The sequence below is a fragment of the Oncorhynchus mykiss genome, chromosome 4 (genome assembly GCF_057628025.1).
Source record: "Oncorhynchus mykiss isolate SJ-2025 chromosome 4, ASM5762802v1, whole genome shotgun sequence".
In the NCBI taxonomy this organism is placed as follows: domain Eukaryota; kingdom Metazoa; phylum Chordata; class Actinopteri; order Salmoniformes; family Salmonidae; genus Oncorhynchus; species Oncorhynchus mykiss.
This window is the reverse complement of record NC_143025.1, coordinates 4,630,355-4,650,555: the sequence shown is the minus strand read 5'-3', so window position 1 is coordinate 4,650,555 and position 20,201 is coordinate 4,630,355. Positions and strand designations below refer to the sequence as shown.

The following is a 20,201-nucleotide window of genomic DNA, read 5'->3' as shown; positions in this document are numbered from 1 at the left end:
CGCAGGGAATAGGGAGCTATTTGGAACAGAGACACTAACTCCTGGATGAAAATCTCTCTCTCCCTCATCTGTCTGATATATCTGCCCATTTCCCCTCCCCTCCTCCCTTTTCATTCTATTCTATCAGCCACACCACTAGCTCACCTCCACACAATACATTTACAAGTTAAAGACACACCTTGGAATAAATAACAAAGGAAAACTATTACTAGATGAAGTTGAGTGTTTTTTATTATTTCCCATCACCATAAATCATATTTAATCACTGAACAGTAGCAGACCTAACTTCATCTGTTCCTGACTCTGGATAGTGGATTAAAAAGACCATCAATCTCCAATGATATTAAAGTACTATTCTGAACATTACTGATATACTGAGTGGCAAGTCAAGATATCTGCTGGTTTTATTGTTTGGTCAACAGCACCACCTGCTGGACAGGTTTAATGTTGCTGGACTGAGCAGTATGGGAGGATGAAAGATGACACATTTAGGGCCGGTTTCCTGGACATCTACATTGAACATACTGTTTAGTCCAGGACTAGGATTCATCTGTGTCTGGGAAACCAGACCATATAGTTTAGTAGAAAGTAAGTGATACCAGCTTGTAGTGGGCTGACTAGTCCTGAATTGTCCTTTAGTTCCTGGACCATTTTCCATGCAGCTCCAGGTGACAGAGAACACATCAATTAGGACCGAGCCAACAAGCTGATCAATGATACTGAGGAGAATTACATAGAGACAGAGAACCAACTGAGAAAACATATCAATGGTTCTGAATGACAACCAATATACATCAACACCAGACATCATGATTCATGGAAATGTACAAGATTAAAACATTGTATTGAATTTTAATTAATAACAAATCAGTTTACAGTTTAACCAGCTCAGCTATAGACTACACCAGCATGACTAGTATCTATGTGGACCCTACTACAGTTTAACCAGCTCAGCTATAGACTACACCAGCATGACTAGTATCTATGTGGACCCTACTACAGTTTAACCAGCTCAGCTATAGACTACACCAGCATGACTAGTATCTATGTGGACCCTACTACAGTTTAACCAGCTCAGCTATAGACTACACCAGCATGACTAGTATCTATGTGGACCCTACTACAGTTTAACCAGCTCAGCAGTACCTCCTACATAGATCCCAAACCCAGGATAGAGGGGCTGAGTGAATGTGGTCTGGACTCTGTGGAGGAGGGTCATTGTGTCAGAGACACTGTAGAAGGACAGAGTACCTGCCTTGTGATCCAGGTACACTCCTACTCTGGAGGACTGAGGGCCTGATACTTTAGTCCCAACATTATTGTGTCTGAAACAATAACCACCTCTATAGCACTTTAAACTCCAGGACTTGTTATTGTTTCCAAATCCACCATCATTACCTCTCTCTGTTCTGCTGATGTCTTTATATGAGACTGCTGTAATAACATAACCAGTCCTCTCCACCTCCCAGTAACAGCATCCAGACAGACCCTCTCTACACAGAACCTGCCTGTAGTTGGTGAATCTGTCTGGATGGTCAGGATATGGTTGGACTTGGTCTGTATAGGTCACCTTTCTGTTCCCTTCAGACAGAGAGAGGTGTGTGTGTGCTGTGTTTGGGTCCAGTGTGAGCTGACAGGAATCTAGGAGAAGAGCAGAGACCAATGAGGGGAGTCAGAACAATAAGTTAAGTCAGATACTGTATCTACCCTGTCTTTGATTAGATCTACTATTGCTATATATTTCTAGAGGGATTGTTAGGAGTGTCAGTAAAAAGAGACTGTTAGTTACTTCACAATAAAGAGACTCACATTGTAACAACTGTTCTCTGGTCTTGGGCTCTGGAGGCAGTACAACATCCACTATATTCACTACAGACACACAAACACATTGACAGAGAGAGGGAATGTTATCATCAGACCATATTCCACATGTATATGACTAGTAGGGAACTTTCAATGGTCTAAAGTTGATGTTCTTATTGTTTTCAACACACCTGTAGTGGAGATCTTGGTCCATTCTCCTTTAAGGAAGTCTTCTAGTTTCTCTCTCAGTTCAGACACAGTCTTACTCACATCTCCAAAGTACTGAAGAGGACGGACAACGATGCTGGGTAAGTCTGAAGATGCACTGATACTGGAGAGAGACTGATAACTCTGGAGAGAGAGAGAGAGACTGATAACTCTGGAGAGAGAGAGAGAGAGAGAGACATAACTCTGGAGAGAGAGAGACTGATAACTCTGGAGAGAGAGAGAGAGACTGATAACTCGGGAGAGAGAGAGAGAGACTGATAATTCTGGAGAGAGAGAGAGAGAGAGACTGATAACTATGGAGAGAGAGACAGTGACAGAGAGAGGGAGACATAGAGAGAGAGAGATGAGAGCTTGATAACTCTGGAGAGAGACAGAGAGAGAGAGAGAGAGAGAGAGACTGATAACTCTGGAGAGAGAGAGAGAGAGAGAGAGAGAGACAGAGAGAGACAGAGACAGAGACAGAGAGAGAGTGAGCGAGAGAGAGAGAGAGAGAAAGAGAGAGACAGAGATAGAGACAAAGAGAGAGAGTGAGAGACAGAGACAGACAGAGGGAGACAGAGAGAGAGACAGAGAGAGAGAGAGAGAGAGAGAGAGAGAGAGAGAGAGGGGGAGAGAGAGGGACGAACAGAGAGAGAGAGGGACGAACAGAGAGAGGGACGGACAGAGAGAGAGAGAGAGACGGACAGAGAGAGGGAGAGGGACGGACAGAGAGAGAGAGAGAGAGACGGACAGAGAGAGAGAGAGGGACGGAAACAGAGAAGGACAAAGAGGGACGGACAGAGAGAGAGAGAAGGGAACAGAGAAGGACAAAGAGGGACAGAGACAGAAGGACAGAGACAAAGAGACAGAGGGAGAGAGAGGGACAGACAGAGAGAGAGATAGGGACGGACAGAGTGAGAGAGAGGAACGGACAGAGTGAGAGAGAGGGACGGACAGAATGAGAGAGAGGAACGGATAGAGTGAGAGAGAGGAACGGACCGAGTAAACGAGAGGGAGAGAGACGGAAACAGAGAAGGACAAAGAGGGACGGACAGAGAGAGAGAGAAGGGAACAGAGAAGGACAGAGACTGAAGGACAGAGACAAAGAGACAGAGGGAGAGAGAGGGACGGACAGAGAGAGAGAGAGGGACGGACAGAGTGAGAGTGAGGGACGGACAGAGTGAGAGAGAGGGACGGACAGAATGAGAGAGAGGAACGGATAGAGTGAGAGAGAGGAACGGACAGAGTAAAAGAGAGGGAGAAAGACGGACAGAGAGAGAGGGGAACGGACAGAGAGAGAGAGAGGGAAGGACAGAGAGAGAGAGAGGGACGGACAGAGAGAGAGAGGGACGGACAGAGAGAGAGAGAGGGACGGACAGAGAGAGAGAGGGACGGACAGAGAGAGAGAGAGAGAGGGAAGGACAGAGAGAGGGGGGCGGACACGGGAGAGAGAGAGAGGGACGGACAGAGAGAGAGAGAGAGGGACAGACAGAGAGAGGGAGAGAGGGACAGACAGAGAGAGAGAGGGACGGACAGAGAGAGGGAGGTACGGACAGAGAGAGAGGGGGACGGACAGAGAGAGAGAGAGGGAAGGACAGAGAGAGAGAGAGGGACGGACAGAGAGAGAGAGGGGGACGGACAGAGCTGAGTGAGTAATGTTTAGTCTGAAACGATATTTTATTTCCAAAAGCCAAGAAGAAAAATACACAACATTACTTTATAAGGACTGAATTCTAACATAATTCTACCAAGCTTGATACAGCTTCAACTAGCACTGACGTGTCAAGTGAGAGTTGTCAAAGCCCATTAGTCCAACAATGGCAGGAGAGTCACACAGTCTACCCCAACCAAATGGAGAGGCCTTAGAAGCTCCCTCCCGCTGTTCAGAGGTAATTAAAATACAGTACCCTTTGCATGTAAAGAATGATAAGGCAAGAAAAGATTACAAAATGAAGCTCCTTATGGAAAATCAAGAGACACTTTTTGCTGACTATTACAAAAATGGGAATATCAGCAACCTTATCTTCCACACAAACCATCCCCTGGCATGGCACAGTGCTATATTAGCACACTACCCCTTTGTTAAGAGAGGGGGGGTTAACGAGGGGTGGAAACTCAGAATACTTGATAACGAGGACTCTGAGTCAGGTAATATAAATATCTATAAGTCCGGAACAGTAATGGTACAGGGTAACCCCAAACAGTTTCAGCTGGACTTTCACCTAATCAAAGAATTAGCCCAGCAGGAGAAGCTCTCCCTTGATAAAGATACCCCCACCCCGAGCGGGTCAGACCAGACCTCTTCATTATGTAACCCCACAGACGAGCAACCCCCAGCGGAGAGTCAACCTCCCAGCACAGATTACCACTCCCTCATTGAAATGAAGGACAAATTCACCCAGCTGGAGGTAAGACAGGTGGAGCTGGAACAGCAGGTGATTACACTTCAGTCAGCACAGACCCAGACAACAGTCCAGCACGACAACACCCCCTTAACCAGACCCGGAGAGCTGGAGGTGGACAGAGACATATCTGCACTCTGGACTGTGGTGAGACAACTTCAACAGGAGAAAGAGCAGAATCAGGAGAGAAACAGAGCACTAGAGGAGAGGATCAGACTGGTGGTGGAGGAGAGGTTGAAGGGGATGGAGGAGAGGGTGAGGGGGACGGAGGAGAGGTTGAGGGGGACGGCGTGTGACAGAGAACAACCCACTAGAGAGGTGGCCACCCCCACAGAGAAGCCAGCAGAACAGCCCACCTCAGCACCTGACAAAAGTCTCAACACCACAGCAGAACAGTCCACACCAGACCCTGACCATAGAGTAGACATCACAGCAGAACAGACAAATGAAGAACCACAAGCCCAGCGGCTCTCACCCCCTCTGAGCACCCCCCTGTCAGCCACCCTGATAGCCCTTCTGACAACCCCCTCACACCCACTGAGGACAAACACAACACACAGATTGTACTACTTATGGACTCAAATGGGAAATATATAGAAGAAAAAAAACTTTTTCCCAAACACAGTGTGTCTAAACTCTGGTGTCCAAACACCCAGCGCGCCCTCGACCTTCTGTCTGAGGACCAACTAGGTTCACCCAGCCACATAATAATACACACAGGCACAAACGACCTGAGAGCACAGCAGGAAAGGGTGGCCACAGCACTGAAGGGAGTGATTGAAAAGGCTTCTTCTATTTTCCCCAACGCACAAGTGGTTATCTCCACCCTGCTACCACGAAAAGACTTCCACCCTGCCACAATACAGCGGGTAAACGCAAGTATTTCCCGTGACTGTGCCTCAAAACCAAATGTTTTCCTGGCCCACCACTCCACCCTGGACTTGAACAGCCTCTATGACCAGGTCCACCACTCCACCCTGGACTTGAACAGCCTCTATGACCAGGTCCACCTCTACAAGGCAGCAGTGCCCACCTTTGCCCGAACTCTAAAGGACATCGCTCTCAAACGTATCCCCAACACTTCACACAGGAGCAACAGATCAATAGACACCCCACCCAGACCAGCGAGACACCCTCCCAGACCTGCAGGAACCCCCCCCCCCCCCCCCCTGGACCTACACATAGAGGACCCACGCCAAGAGGAATTACATCCAGACCACAGTACACCCAGACACATCCACACCCCCACCCCAACCAATCAACACCCCCCCACGTCAACCATGCCCACACCCCATTTAGGCCCCCTCAGATCAGACCTATGCCACTCCTGCCCACCCCATGCACCCCTCCCCCGCAAAGAGGGCCTCAACATGGAAGCCACACATGCGCCCAGGTAGTGAGCGGGCAAACAGTCCCAACCCCCACTCTCACACTCGCCCAAGCCAATAGCATGTACCAGATGCTCAGCAGGCTCTGCTCACACTTACTGGCCTGAGGCCAAACCACGACCAACAACACTGGACACTCTATGGAACAAAAAGCCTTCACTATATCATCCTGGAATATCCAAGGCCTGAGGTCATCTGCCTTTGGCCTAAAAAGCAGAAACTCGGACTTCATCAAAGAAATCGGTAATACAGACATTGTCATCCTGCAAGAAACCTGGTATAGAGGAGACGGACCCACTGTTTGCCCTCTAGGTTACAGAGAGCTGGTAGTCCCATCCACCAAACAACCAGGTGTGAAACAGGGAAGGGACTCAGGGGGTATGCTAATTTGATATAGAGCAGACCTAACTCACTCCATTAAATTCATCAAAACAGGAACATTCTACATTTGGCTAGAAATTCAAAAGGAAATTATCCTAACAGAGAAAAATGTCCTCCTGTGTGCTACCTATATCCCCCCACTAGAATCCCCATATTTTAATGAAGACAGCTTCTCCATCCTGGAGGGGGAACTCAATCATTTCCAGGCCCAGGGACATGTACTAGTCTGTGGCGACCTAAATGCCAGAACCGGACAAGAACCTGACACCCTCAGCACACAGGGGGACAAACACCTGCCTGGAGGTGACAGCATTCCCTCCCACATATGCCCCCCTAGGCACAACTATGACAATATAAACAACAAAAACGGGTCACAACTCCTGCAGCTCTGTCGCACGCTGGGTATATACATAGTCAACGGAAGGCTTCGAGGGGACTCCTATGGTAGGTACACCTATACCTCATCTCTTGGCAGTAGTAGGGGATACTATCACTGACCTAAACCCAGAGTCTCTCAGAGCGTTCACAGTCAGCCCACTGACACCCTATCAGACCACAGCAAAATCACAGTCTACTTAAACAGAGCAATACTCAATCATGAGGCATCAAAGCCAAAGGAACTGAGTAAAATTAAGAAATGCTATAGATGGAAGGACTGCAGTTTGGAAACCTACCAAAAAACAATTAGGCAACAACAAATTCAATCCCTTTCAGACAATTTCCTGGGTAAAACGTTCCACTGTAATAGTGAAGGTGTAAACTTGGCAGTAGAAAATCTTAACAGTATATTTGACCTCTCAGCTTCCCTATCAAATCTAAGAATCTCAAATAGAAAACCGAAGAAAATTAACAATAATGACAAATGGTTTGATGAAGAATGCAAAAATCTAAGAAAGAAATTGAGAAACCTGTCCAACCAAAAACATAGAGACCCGGAAAACCTGAGTCTACGCCTTCACTATGGTGAATCACTAAAACAATACAGAAATACACTACGGAAAAAGAAGGAACAGCATGTCAGAAACCAGCTCATTGTAATTGAAGAATCCATAGACTCTAACCACTTCTGGGAAAATTGGAAAACACTAAACAAACAACAACACAAAGAATTATCTATCCAAAATGGAGATGTATGGGTAAAACACTTCTCCAATCTTTTTGGCTCTATAACAAAGAATAAAGAGCAAAAACTTATACATGATCAAAAACAGATCTTAGAATCAACTATTAAAGACTATCAGAACCCACTGGATTCTCCAAATACATTGAATGAGTTACAGGACAAAATAAAAACCCTCCAACCCAAAAAGGCCTGTGGTGTTGATGGTATCCTCAATGAAATGATCAAATATACAGACAACAAATTCCAATTGGCTATACTAAAACTCTTTAACATCATACTTAGCTCTGGCATCTTCCCCAATATTTGGAACCAAGGACTGATCACCCCAATCCACAAAAGTGGAGACAAATTTGACCCCAATAACTACCGTGGAACATGTGTCAACAGTAACCTTGGGAAAATCCTCTGCATTATCATTAACAGCAGACTTGTACATTTCCTCAATGAAAACAATGTACTGAGCAAATGTCAAATTGGCTTTTTACCAAATTACCGTACAACAGACCATGTATTCACCCTGCACACCCTAATTGACAACCAAACAAACCAAAACAAAGGCAAAGTCTTCTCATGCTTTGTTGATTTCAAAAAAGCCTTTGACTCAATTTGGCATGAGAGTCTGCTATACAAACTGATGGAAAGTGGTGTTGGGGGTGAAACATACGACATTATAAAATCCATGTACACAAGCAACAAGTGTGCGGTTAAAATTGGCAAAAAACACACACATTTCTTCACACAGGGTCGTGGGGTTAGACAGGGATGCAGCTTAAGCCAAACCTTCTTCAACATATATATCAACGAATTGGCGCGGGCCCTAGAAAAGTCTGCAGCACCCGGCCTCCCCCTGCTAGAATCCGAAGTCAAATGTCTGCTGTTTGCTGATGATCTGGTGCTTCTGTCACCAACCAAGGAGGGCCTACAGCAGCACCTAGATCTTATGCACATATTCTGTCAGACCTGGGCCCTTACAGTAAATCTCAGTAAGACCAAAATAATGGTGTTCCAAAAAAGGTCCAGTCACCAGGACCACATTTACAAATTCCATCTAGACACTGTTGCCCTAGAGCACACAAAAAACTATACATACCTTGGCCTAAACATCAGCGCCACAGGTAACTTTCACAAAGCTGTGAACGATCTGAGAGACAAGGCAAGAAGGGCATTCTATGCCATCAAAAGGAACATCAATTTCAACATACCAATTAGGATTTGGCTAAAAATACTTGAATCAGTCATAGAGCCCATTGCCCTTCATGGTTGTGAGGTCTGGGGTCCGCTCACCAACCAAGACTTCCCAAAATGGGACAAACACCAAATTGAGACTCTGCATGCAGAATTCTGCAAAAATATCATCCGTGTACAACGTAGAACACCAAATAATGCATGCAGAGCAGAATTAGGCCGATACCCACTAATTATCAAAATCCAGAAAAGAGCCGTTAAATTCTATAACCACCTAAAAGGAAGCGATTCCCAAACCTTCCATAACAAAGCCATCACCTACAGAGAGATGAACCTGGAGAAGAGTCCCCTAAGCAAGCTGGTCCAGGGGCTCTGTTCACAAACACAAACACACCCTACAGAGCCCCAGGACAGCAGCGCAATTAGACCCAACCAAATCATGAAAAAACAAAAAGATAATTACTTGACACATTGGAAAGAATTAACAAAAAAACAGAGCAAACTAGAATGCTATTTGGCCCTACACAGAGAGTACACAGCGGCGGAATACCTGACCACTGTGACTGACCCAAAATTAAGGAAAGCTTTGACTATGTACAGACTCAGTGAGCATAGCCTTGCTATTGAGAAAGGCCGCCGTAGGCAGACTTGGCTCTCAAGAGAAGACAGGCTATGTGCTCACTGCCCAAAAAATGAGGTGGAAACTGAGCTGCACTTCATAACCTCCTGCCCAATGTATGACCATATTAGAGAGACATATTTCTCTCAGATTACACAGATCCACAAAGAATTCGAAAACAAATCCAATTTTGAAAAACTCTCATATATACTGGGTGAAATTCCACAGTGTGCCATCACAGCAGCAAGATTTGTGACCTGTTGCCACGAGAAAAGGGCAACCAGTGAAGAACAAACACCATTGTAAATACAACCCATATTTATGCTTATTTATTTTATCTTGTGTCCTTTAACCATTTGTACATTGTTAAAACACTGTATATATATAATATGACATTTGTAATGTCTTTATTGTATTGACACTTCTGTATGTGTAATGTTTACTGTTCATTTTTATTGTTTTTCACTTTATATATTCACTTTATATATTATCTACCTCACTTGCTTTTTCAATGTTAACACATGTTTCCCATGCCAATAAACCCTTGAATTGAATTGAAAAATTGAGAGGGATGGACAGAGAGAGAGAGAGAGAGGTACGGACAGAGAGAGGGAGGGACGGACAGAGAGAGAGAGAGAGAGACAGACAGAGAGAGAGGGACTGACAGAGAGAGGGAGAGACCGACAGAGAGAGAGAGGGGGACGGACAGAGAGAGGGATGGACAGAGAGAGAGAGAGGGAGGCAGAGACAGAGAGAGAGACGGATGGACAGAGAGAGTGACAGAGAGAGGGAGAGACAGGGACGGACAGAGAGAGAGGGACGGACAGACAGAGAGAGAGACAGGGACGGACAGAGAGAGGGAGAGAGAGAGGGGCAGACAGACAGAGAGAGAGGGACGGTCAGACAGAGAGACAGACAGGACAACATAATGATTGAGATTAATAGTTTCTCAATCAGTTAATTTCATATCACATGTAACGAGACAGTTTAGTTACCTGGAGGAAATGGATGTGATCCTCTGTGTGTGAGAGCTGCTCCAGCTCAGTGCTTCTCTTCCTCAGTTCAGCTATCTCCAGCTTCAGTTGCTCCAGGAGTCCTTCAGCTTGACTCACTTGAGCCTTCTCTTGGGCTCTGATCAGCTCCTTCACCTCAGAGCTCCTTCTCTCAATGGAGCGGATCAGCTCAGTAAAGATCTGATCACTGTCCTCCACTGCTGCCTGTGCAGAGCGCTGGAGAGAGAGAGAGAGAGAGAGAGAGTATAGAGCAGACCTAACTCACTCCATTAAATTAATCAAAACAGGAACATTCTACATTTGGCTAGATATTCAAAAGGAAATTATCCTAACAGATAAAAATGTCCTCCTGTGTGCTACCTATATCTACCCACTAGAATCCCCATACTTTAATGAAGACAGCTTCTCCATCCTGGAGGGGGAAATCAGTCATTTCCAGGCCCAGGGACATGTACTAGTCTGTGGCGACCTAAATTCCAGAACCGGACAAGAACCTGACACCCTCAGCACACAGGGGGACAAACACCTGCCTGGAGGTGACAGCATTCCATCCCACATATGCCCCCCTAGGCACGACTATGACAACATTACCAACAAAAACGGGTCACAACTCCTGCAGCTCTGTCGCACGCTGGGTATGTACATAGTCAATGGTAGGCTTCAAGGGGACTCCTATGGTAGGTACACCTATACCTCATCTCTTGGCAGTAGTACTGTAGACTACTTTATCACTGACCTCAACCTAGAGTCTCTCAGAGCGTTCACAGTCAGCCCACTGACACCCCTATCAAACCACGGCAAAATCACAGTACTTAAACAGAGCAATACTCAATCATGAGGCATCAAAGCCAAAGGAACTGAGTAATATTAAGAAATGTTATAGATGGAAGAAATGCAGTTTGGAAACCTACCAAAAAACAATTAGGCAACAACAAATTAAATCCCTTTTAGACAATTTCCTGGGTAAAACGTTCCGCTGTAATAGTGAAGGTGTAAACTTGGCAGTAGAAAATCTTAGCAGTATATTTGACGTCTCAGCTTCCCTATCAAATCTAAAAATCTCAAATAGATAACCGAAGAAAATTAACAATAATGACAAATGGTTTGATGAAGAATGCAAAAATCTAAGAAAGAAATTGAGAAACCTGTCCAACCAAAAACATAGAGACCCGGAAAACCTGAGTCTATGCCTTCACTATGGTGAATCACTAAAACAATACAGAAATACACTACGGAAAAAGAAGGAACAGCATGTCAGAAATGATCTCAATGTAATTGAAGAATCCATAGACTCTAACCACTTCTGGGAAAATTGGAAAACAGTAAACAAACAACAACACAAAGAATTATCTATCAAAAATGTAGATGTATGGGTTAACCACTTCTCCAATCTTTTTGGCTCTATAACAAAGAATAAAGAGCAAAAACATATACATGATCAAATACAGATCTTAGAATCATCTATTAAAGACTACCAGAACCCACTGGATTCTCCAATTACATTGAATGAGTTACAGGACAAAATAAAAACCCTCCAACCCAAAAAGGCCTGTGGTGTTGATGGTATCCTCAATGAAATGATCAAATATACAGACAACAAATTCCAATTGGCTATACTAAAACTCTTTAACATCATCCTTAGCTCTGGCATCTTCCCCAATATTTGGAACCAAGGACTGATCACCCCAATCCACAAAAGTGGAGACAAATTTGACCCCAATAACTACCGTGGAATATGCGTCAACACTAACCTTGGGAAAATCCTCTGCATTATCATTAACAGCAGACTCGTACATTTCCTCAATGAAAACAATGTACTGAGCAAATGTCAAATTGGCTTTTTACCAAATTACCGTACAACAGACCATGTATTCACCCTGCACACCCTAATTGACAACCAAACAAACCAAAACAAAGGCAAAGTCTTCTCATGCTTTGTTGATTTCAAAAAAGCCTTTGACTCAATTTGGCATGAGGGTCTGCTATACAAACTGATGGAAAGTGGTGTTGGGGGTAAAACATACAACATTATAAAATCCATGAACACAAACAACAAGTGTGCGCTTAAAATTGGCCAAAAACACATTTCTTCACACAGGGCCGTGGGGTGAGACAGGGATGCAGCTTAAGCCCCACCCTCTTCAACATATATATCAACGAATTGGCGCGGGCACTAGAAAATTCTGCAGCACCCGGCCTCACCCTACTAGAATCCGAAGTCAAATGTCTGCTGTTTGCTGATGATCTGGTGCTTCTGTCACCAACCAAGGAGGGCCTACAGCAGCACCTAGATCTTATGCACATATTCTGTCAGACCTGGGCCCTGACAGTAAATCTCAGTAAGACCAAAATAATGGTGTTCCAAAAAAGGTCCAGTCACCAGGACCACAAATACAAATTCCATCTAGACACTGTTGCCCTAGAGCACACAAAAAACTATACATACCTTGGCCTAAACATCAGCGCCACAGGTAACTTCCACAAAGCTGTGAACGATCTGAGAGACAAGGCAAGAAGGCCATTCTATGCCATCAAAAGGAACATCAATTTATACATACCAATTAGGATTTGGCTAAAAATACTTGAATCAGTCATAGAGCCCATTGCCCTTTATGGTTGTGAGGTCTGGGGTCCGCTCACCAACCAAGACTTCACAAAATGGGACAAACACCAAATTGAGACTCTGCACACAGAATTCTGCAAAAATATCCTCCGTGTACAACGTAGAACACCAAATAATGCATGCAGAGCAGAATTAGGCCGATACCCACTAATTATCAAAATCCAGAAAAGAGACGTTAAATTCTACAACCACCTAAAAGGAAGTGATTCATAAACCTTCCATAACAAAGCCATCACCTACAGAGAGATGAACCTGGAGAAGAGTCCCCTAAGCAAGCTGGTCCTGGGGCTCTGTTCACAAACACAAACACACCCTACAGAGCCCCAGGACAACAGCACAATTAGACCCAACCAAATCATGAGAAAACAAACAGATAATTACTTGACACATTGGAAAGAATTAACAAAAAAACAGAGCAAACTAGAATGCTACTTGGCCCTAAACAGAGAGTACACAGCGGCAGAATACCTGACCACTGTGACTGACCCAAAATTAAGGAAAGCTTTGACTATGTACAGACTCAGTGAGCATAGCCTTGCTATTGAGAAAGGCCGCCGTAGGCAGACATGGCTCTCAAGAGAAGACAGGCTATGTGCTCACTGCCCACAAAATGAGGTGGAAACTGAGCTGCACTTCCTAACCTCCTGCCCAATGTATGACCATATTAGAGAGACATATTTCTCTCAGATTACACAGATCCACAAAGAATTCGAAAACAAATCCAAATTTGAAAAACTCCCATATCTACTGGGTGAAATTCCACAGTGTGCCATCACAGCAGCAAGATTTGTGACCTGTTGCCACGAGAAAAGGGCAACCAGTGAAGAACACACACCATTGTAAATACAACCCATATTTATGCTTATTTATTTTATCTTGTGTCCTTTAACCATTTGTACATTGTTAAAACACTGTATATATATATATATATATAATATGACATTTGTAATGTCTTTACTGTTTTGAAACCTCTGTATGTGTAATGTTTACTGTTAATTTTTGTTGTTTTTCACTTTATATATTCACTTTGTATGTTGTCTACCTCACTTGCTTTGGCAATGTTAACACATGTTTCCCATGCCAATAAAGCCCTTGAATTGAATTGAATTGAGAGAGAGAGACTGAGAGAGAGAGAGAGACAGAGAGAGGGGGACAGTAGTTTCTGCACCACATTGAGTCAGATATCTGCCACCCTGCTCTCCAGGTCCACCAGGCCTTGTCCCCCCTCTCGACAGACAGGTACAGAACACCTCTTGGTCCTGCTCTACTCTCCTCCCTCCTGGACAGACAGGTACAGAACACCTCTTGGTATATCATATATATATATATATATACAGTGTCTTGCGAAAGTATTCGGCCCCCTTGAACTTTGCGACCTTTTGCCACATTTCAGGCTTCAAACATAAAGATATAAAACTGTCTTTTTTTGTGAAGAATCAACAACAAATGGGACACAATCATGAAGTGGAACGACATTTATTGGATATTTCAAACTTTTTTAACAAATCAAAAACTGAAAAATTGGGCGTGCAAAATTATTCAGCCCCCTTAAGTTAATACTTTGTAGCGCCACCTTTTGCTGTGATTACAGCTGTAAGTCGCTTGGGGTATGTCTCTATCAGTTTTGCACATCGAGAGACTGAAATTTTTTCCCATTCCTCCTTGCAAAACAGCTCGAGCTCAGTGAGGTTGGATGGAGAGCATTTGTGAACAGCAGTTTTCAGTTCTTTCCACAGATTCTCGATTGGATTCAGGTCTGGACTTTGACTTGGCCATTCTAACACCTGGATATGTTTATTTTTGAACCATTCCATTGTAGATTTTGCTTTATGTTTTGGATCATTGTCTTGTTGGAAGACAAATCTCCGTCCCAGTCTCAGGTCTTTTGCAGACTCCATCAGGTTTTCTTCCAGAATGGTCCTGTATTTGGCTCCATCCATCTTCCCATCAATTTTAACCATCTTCCCTGTCCCTGCTGAAGAAAAGCAGGCCCAAACCATGATGCTGCCACCACCATGTTTGACAGTGGGGATGGTGTGTTCAGCTGTGTTGCTTTTAAGCCAAACATAACGTTTTGCATTGTTGCCAAACAGTTCAATTTTGGTTTCATCTGACCAGAGCACCTTCTTCCACATGTTTGGTGTGTCTCCCAGGTGGCTTGTGGCAAACTTTAAACTACACTTTTTATGGATATCTTTAAGAAATGGCTTTCTTCTTGCCACTCTTCCATAAAGGCTAGATTTGTGCAATATACGACTGATTGTTGTCCTATGGACAGAGTCTCCCACCTCAGCTGTAGATCTCTGCAGTTCATCCAGAGTGATCATGGGCCTCTTGGCTGCATCTCTGATCAGTCTTCTCCTTGTATGAGCTGAAAGTTTAGAGGGACGGCCAGGTCTTGGTAGATTTGCAGTGGTCTGATACTCCTTCCATTTCAATATTATCGCTTGCACAGTGCTCCTTGGGATGTTTAAAGCTTGGGAAATATTTTTGTATCCAAATCCGGCTTTAAACTTCTTCACAACAGTATCTCGGACTTGCCTGGTGTGTTCCTTGTTCTTCATGATGCTCTCTGTGCTTTTAACGGACCTCTGAGACTATCACGGTGCAGGTGCATTTATACGGAGACATGATTACACACAGGTGGATTGTATTTATCATCATTAGTCATTTAGGTCAACATTGGATCATTCAGAGATCCTCACTGAACTTCTGGAAAGAGGTTGCTGCACTGAAAGTAAAGGGGCTGAATAATTTTGCACGCCCAATTATTCAGTTTTTGATTTGTTAAAAAAGTTTGAAATATCCAATAAATGTCGTTCCACTTCATGATTGTGTCCCACTTGTTGTTGATTCTTCACAAAAAAAGACAGTTTTATATCTTTATGTTTGAAGCCTGAAATGTAGCAAAAGGTCGCAAAGTTCAAAGGGGCCGAATACTTTCGCAAGGCACTGTATATATCATATCATCATTCAGGAAGTTATGCACAACAAGCATATCTTTGGGAGGACGTCCAGCCTCTCTTTTCCGGGCAAGAAAGTTTCTGTCAACCAACATGTCTTCTGTTTTGACATCCATACCGTAGTTCTTGGTAAACTCAGTTCAGCATGATGTATCTAGGAAGTTGTTTGAGTTTTATTTTAGTTTTACTATTGACAGTTCCCTCTATTTGTGCTTTCACTAGATTCATCATTGGCACGGAAAGAGAGTCCCTGTCTTCCTAACATCGATGTGACCACAACAATTCTCCTCAGATACTCCCTTCTCTCTGCAATATCACCAGCATGGTCAGATGTTAAAATTTGAGCAATGTTCCCATGATTGATAGTTTCCTGGTAGCTTTGCCACAACACTGTCTCTGTGTGTCTGTGTCATCTCATGTTTGACAAAGGTAAACTAAGATTTTTTCCAAATGTTGCAGCCATTACTGACAAAATAATCAAATGTAATGTTTTTACCAAAAACTCTACATGGAAAGCAGAAAGCTGTGATCAATTAAATACAAAGTTAACTAGATATTATCTGTGTCATTTATAGCCTGGCACAGATAGTAAAACTACATTAAATACAACGTTATCTAGATATTATCTAGATATTATCTGTGTCATTTATAGCCTGGCACAGATAGTAAAACTACTGTAGCGACCCGCACAGACAGCTGTGTGTTATGTGTTCGGCTATTATTTGGTTGTGTTGTACTTACCAGTTCCCAGTGTTTGCGGGGTTCGACATGCCAATCAACATGCTATCTGCCAATCACAGGAATAGCTGGGATGTTCTGATGCCGGGCATCCTGGTGGTTGGCGGAGTGGCGTGGAGGGGGCGGGGCATTGGAAGTTAAGGTTTAGCCTTTGTTCTCTCTCTTACATCTGGCCTTCACAAGAGAAGGTCCCGATTGGCTTGTGGGGTATCTTTCATTTATTTGGCGTGAGCTAAGGCCAAACAGTAGCCTGTGTAAAGTTGGTAATAAACCGTCAACTCAATCCTCTGTCTGGACAATTGTTCCTTTATGATCTAGTCAGGTCATTACACTACAGGCAGCCTCACATAAAAACCTATTGATTAACAAAGCTTTGATTATGACCAAAGTCTATAGTAGTGTAGGTTGACGGAGAGAAAATAAATCACAGAGAAAATATATTGACTGATATATTGAATTGTTTAGGGAAGCTTTAGCTTTGGCTTTAATATATTCTGAAAATACTTGAAAACCAAAAGAGAAAAGAATAGTAGCCCTCCTCAGGAACCACAAAACCCTCACAGACGAACTTCTTCTTCTATGATATAATGGAGGTCCTAAAAACCAACATTAAAGGTGCATGGCGCCACCTACTGTTCTGGAGTGTGTTCAATCACGGTTTACACCACTCTAAATCCTCCTACCTAACTCAGAATTTCTGAGAAAATAAAAGAGTCCTACTAACTTCTAATAGACCCTCCCCCATCCCCCAAATCCCTTCCAAGTGTAATGTTTACTGTTAATTTCTGATTGTTTATTTCACTTTTGTTTATTGTCTATTTCACTTGCTTTGGCAATGTAAACATATATTTCCATGCCAATAAAGCCCTATGAATTTAATTCAATTGAGAGAGAGACATTTCCATTTTAATGTACAGGGGACATGAGTCAGTCATGGTTACTCATGGTTATGTGATGAGGCAGCCCAGTGGTTACATGAACCAGTCTATTCGCTGAAAGGTGTCCAGACAGGCTGTTCCCAACAGTGGGGTCAGTGCGATTGGATAGGGGCCCCTCTCTCTCTCTCTCTCTCTCTCTGACTGGAGGAGAGAAGTGAAATGGTGTGTCTCCTCTGATCAACAACACTCACCTTGAAAGACTCCACAGCCTGTTGAAGCTCCTTCAGCTCCTTCTCTCTCTCCTGGAATCTCTGCTGGACCTTCTTCTGACTCATCCCCAGCTGCCTCTGTGGAGAATCACTCTTCAATGAGCTACCAAGCTTTATTAGTCCAGTAGATCAATAGTATAGTAATGTGACATAGGACCCATAGAGAGGAAGGTCTACAATCCCGAGGAAGTCCCTTTACAATATGATATTATGTTGCTATGTGAATGATTATAGTTTTTATGGTAGAACTACATGTATCAAGGCGTTGAGACTGAACTTTGGACTCATAAAAGGCCATTCAGAATGATAATAGTGTTTGACTTTAGAAAATGGTGATACATTTGGAGAATCTGGGTTAACAATTCTATATACTCAAGGTTTGTGTTCATTTTTGTGGATCCATTTCATATTGTATATAATATAATGATCTCATATTCAAACATATTTAGTTCCTACTGTATCTTTAATTCTTTGTTTATCAGACAGTCACCAACAAGTTGAATTTTGTATTTATTTTTTTATTTCACCTTTATTTAACCAGGAACAAGTTCTCATTTGCAACTGCGACCTGGCCAAGATAAAGCATGGCAGTATGAGCAGACAACACAGAGTTACACATGGAGTAAACAATTAACAAGTCAATAACACAGTAGAAAACAAAGGGGGAGTCTATATACAATGTGTGCAAAAGGCATGAGGAGGTAGGCGAATGATAATAGTGTTTGACTTTAGAAAATGGTGATACATTTGTAACAAACTCAATATACTCAAGGTTTGTGTTCATATTTGTGGATCCATTTCATATTGTATATAATATAATGATCTCATATTCAAACAGATTTAGTTCCTACTGTATCTTTAATTCTTAGTTTATCAGACAGTCACCAACAAGTTGTTCTGGTCTTACCTGTTTCTCAGTCCTCTCTGCTGCAGCTGACACTGTATCATGGCCTTTATGTTCATCTATTGTACACAGATAACAGATACACAGCTGATCGGTACGACAGTAAACCTCCAGCAGTTTGTCATGATGAGAGCAGATCTTCTCCTGTAGTTGTGCGGTGGCTTTGACCAGCTTGTGCTTCTTCAAAGCAGGAGATTCATAGTGAGATTGGAGGTGAGTCTCACAGTAAGAGGCCAGACACACCAGACAGGACATGAGGGCTTTCTGCTTTCTGGTCCCGGTGCAGACATCACACGCCACATCTCCAGGTCCAGCATAGCACAGTGCAGGAGGGGGAGCAGCCTGGAGTCCTGTCTTCTTCCGTTTCTCCACCACTTCAGCCAGCACAATGTTTCTCTTCAGAACAGGCCTTGGGATAAAGGTCTGTCTGCACTGTGGACAGCTGTAGACACCTTTCAGATCATCCTGATCCCAGCTTTCTTTAATACAGCCCATACAGTAACTGTGTCCACAGGCAGTAGTCACCGGATCCTTCAGTAGATCCAGACAGATGGAGCAACAGAACAGTTCCTGATTCTCTGCCATTTTGGTGCTCTCTCCCGTAGGTTAAGCAGTGGCAGTGTGAAAGATTACTTTCTGTTTCATGGAACTCTACACCAGAGGACAGGGAGTGGCTTCCTCCTGGACTCTGTTCCCTGTATGTAGAGGGGGAGTGGCTTCCTACTGGACTGGGTTCTCTGTATGTAGAGGGGGAGTGGCTTCCTACTGGACTGTGTTCTCTGTATGTAGAGGCGGAGTGGCTTCCTCCTGGACTGTGTTCTCTGTATGTAGAGGGGGAGTGGCTTCCTACTGGACTGGGTTCTCTGTATGTAGAGGGGGAGTGGCTTCCTACTGGACTGGGTTCTCTGTATGTAGAGGGGGAGTGGCTTCCTACTGGACTGTGTTCTCTGTATGTAGAGGCGGAGTGGCTTCCTCCTGGACTGTGTTCTCTGTATGTAGAGGGGGTGTGGTTTCTTTGATAAGGAAGTGTGACAGAGTGTTGGGTCGTTGGCAGAGATCGTTATTATTTATGTTATATGTATTTGAAATACGTATTTTAAATACTTCTGAGTATTTTGTTATTTGAATTACACTGGGCTGAACAATACTCCAATTTATTTATTTTTTTATTTTCAAAATACATCTTTTTCTTGACCATTTTTTTGCAGCAGTTCACGTCTTGTAGCCCCTCTTTAACCTTTTACTGGAATCAGAAGTCTGGTTTGATTAGAGCGTCTGCTAAATTAACTAAATATACATGTAAAAATGTTGATAAATACTTTGTTGACGGAAAATGTATTTGATACAATTGTAATATATTGTTGTCTCACTTAGCTGTCTTAATATGAATGCACTAAACAAAGCGTCTATTCAAATCAAATCAAATCTAATTTTATTTCTAATGAGCTCCTCCCCAAAACAAGACCAATAATACTACCCAGTGTGCTTTGCAGTTTATTTGGTATGTTCATTTTCACATATAGATTTGAGTCATTTAGCTTCTCCAGAGTGACTTGCTCAACTAAGGTAGATAACAACATACAGAATCACTGTCAAGTAGCAAGAAAAAAGGGGTTTTTAACCATTACTGAGAATCTTGTTGCTCTTTGGGCTAAATGTTTGCAAGTGTATTTTTGTTTAAAATGAAGTATGTTACATTTCATAA

General features: G+C 43.3%; 1 protein-coding gene across 1 annotated transcript; it reads right to left on the bottom strand.

Annotated features, from left to right (window-relative positions):
* Positions 1-214: 214 nt before the first annotated feature.
* LOC149983669 (tripartite motif-containing protein 16-like protein) lies at positions 215-19,173 on the bottom strand. Its single transcript, XM_090230903.1, has 6 exons — positions 18,482-19,173; positions 17,575-17,703; positions 10,104-10,337; positions 1,995-2,154; positions 1,810-1,869; positions 215-1,641 (listed from the first exon to the last, which is right to left on the bottom strand). Exons 1-6 carry the CDS (start codon positions 19,079-19,081, stop codon positions 1,121-1,123), a joined length of 1,704 nt encoding a protein of 567 aa, XP_090087029.1. The 5' UTR covers positions 19,082-19,173; the 3' UTR covers positions 215-1,120.
* Positions 19,174-20,201: the final 1,028 nt, after the last annotated feature.

Bases quoted from the DNA above. Each gene is read 5' to 3' on its own strand.
- LOC149983669 (XM_090230903.1), bottom strand. From the start codon at position 19,081: ATGGCAGAGAATCAGGAACTGTTCTGTTGCTCCATCTGTCTGGATCTA. The intron at 17,704-18,481 runs GTTGGTGACTGT...GGACTAATAAAG, and splicing joins AGGTAAGACCAGAACAACTT to CTTGGTAGCTCATTGAAGAG. The intron at 1,870-1,994 runs GTGTGTTGAAAA...GTGTGTCTGTAG, and splicing joins GACCAAGATCTCCACTACAG to TGAATATAGTGGATGTTGTA.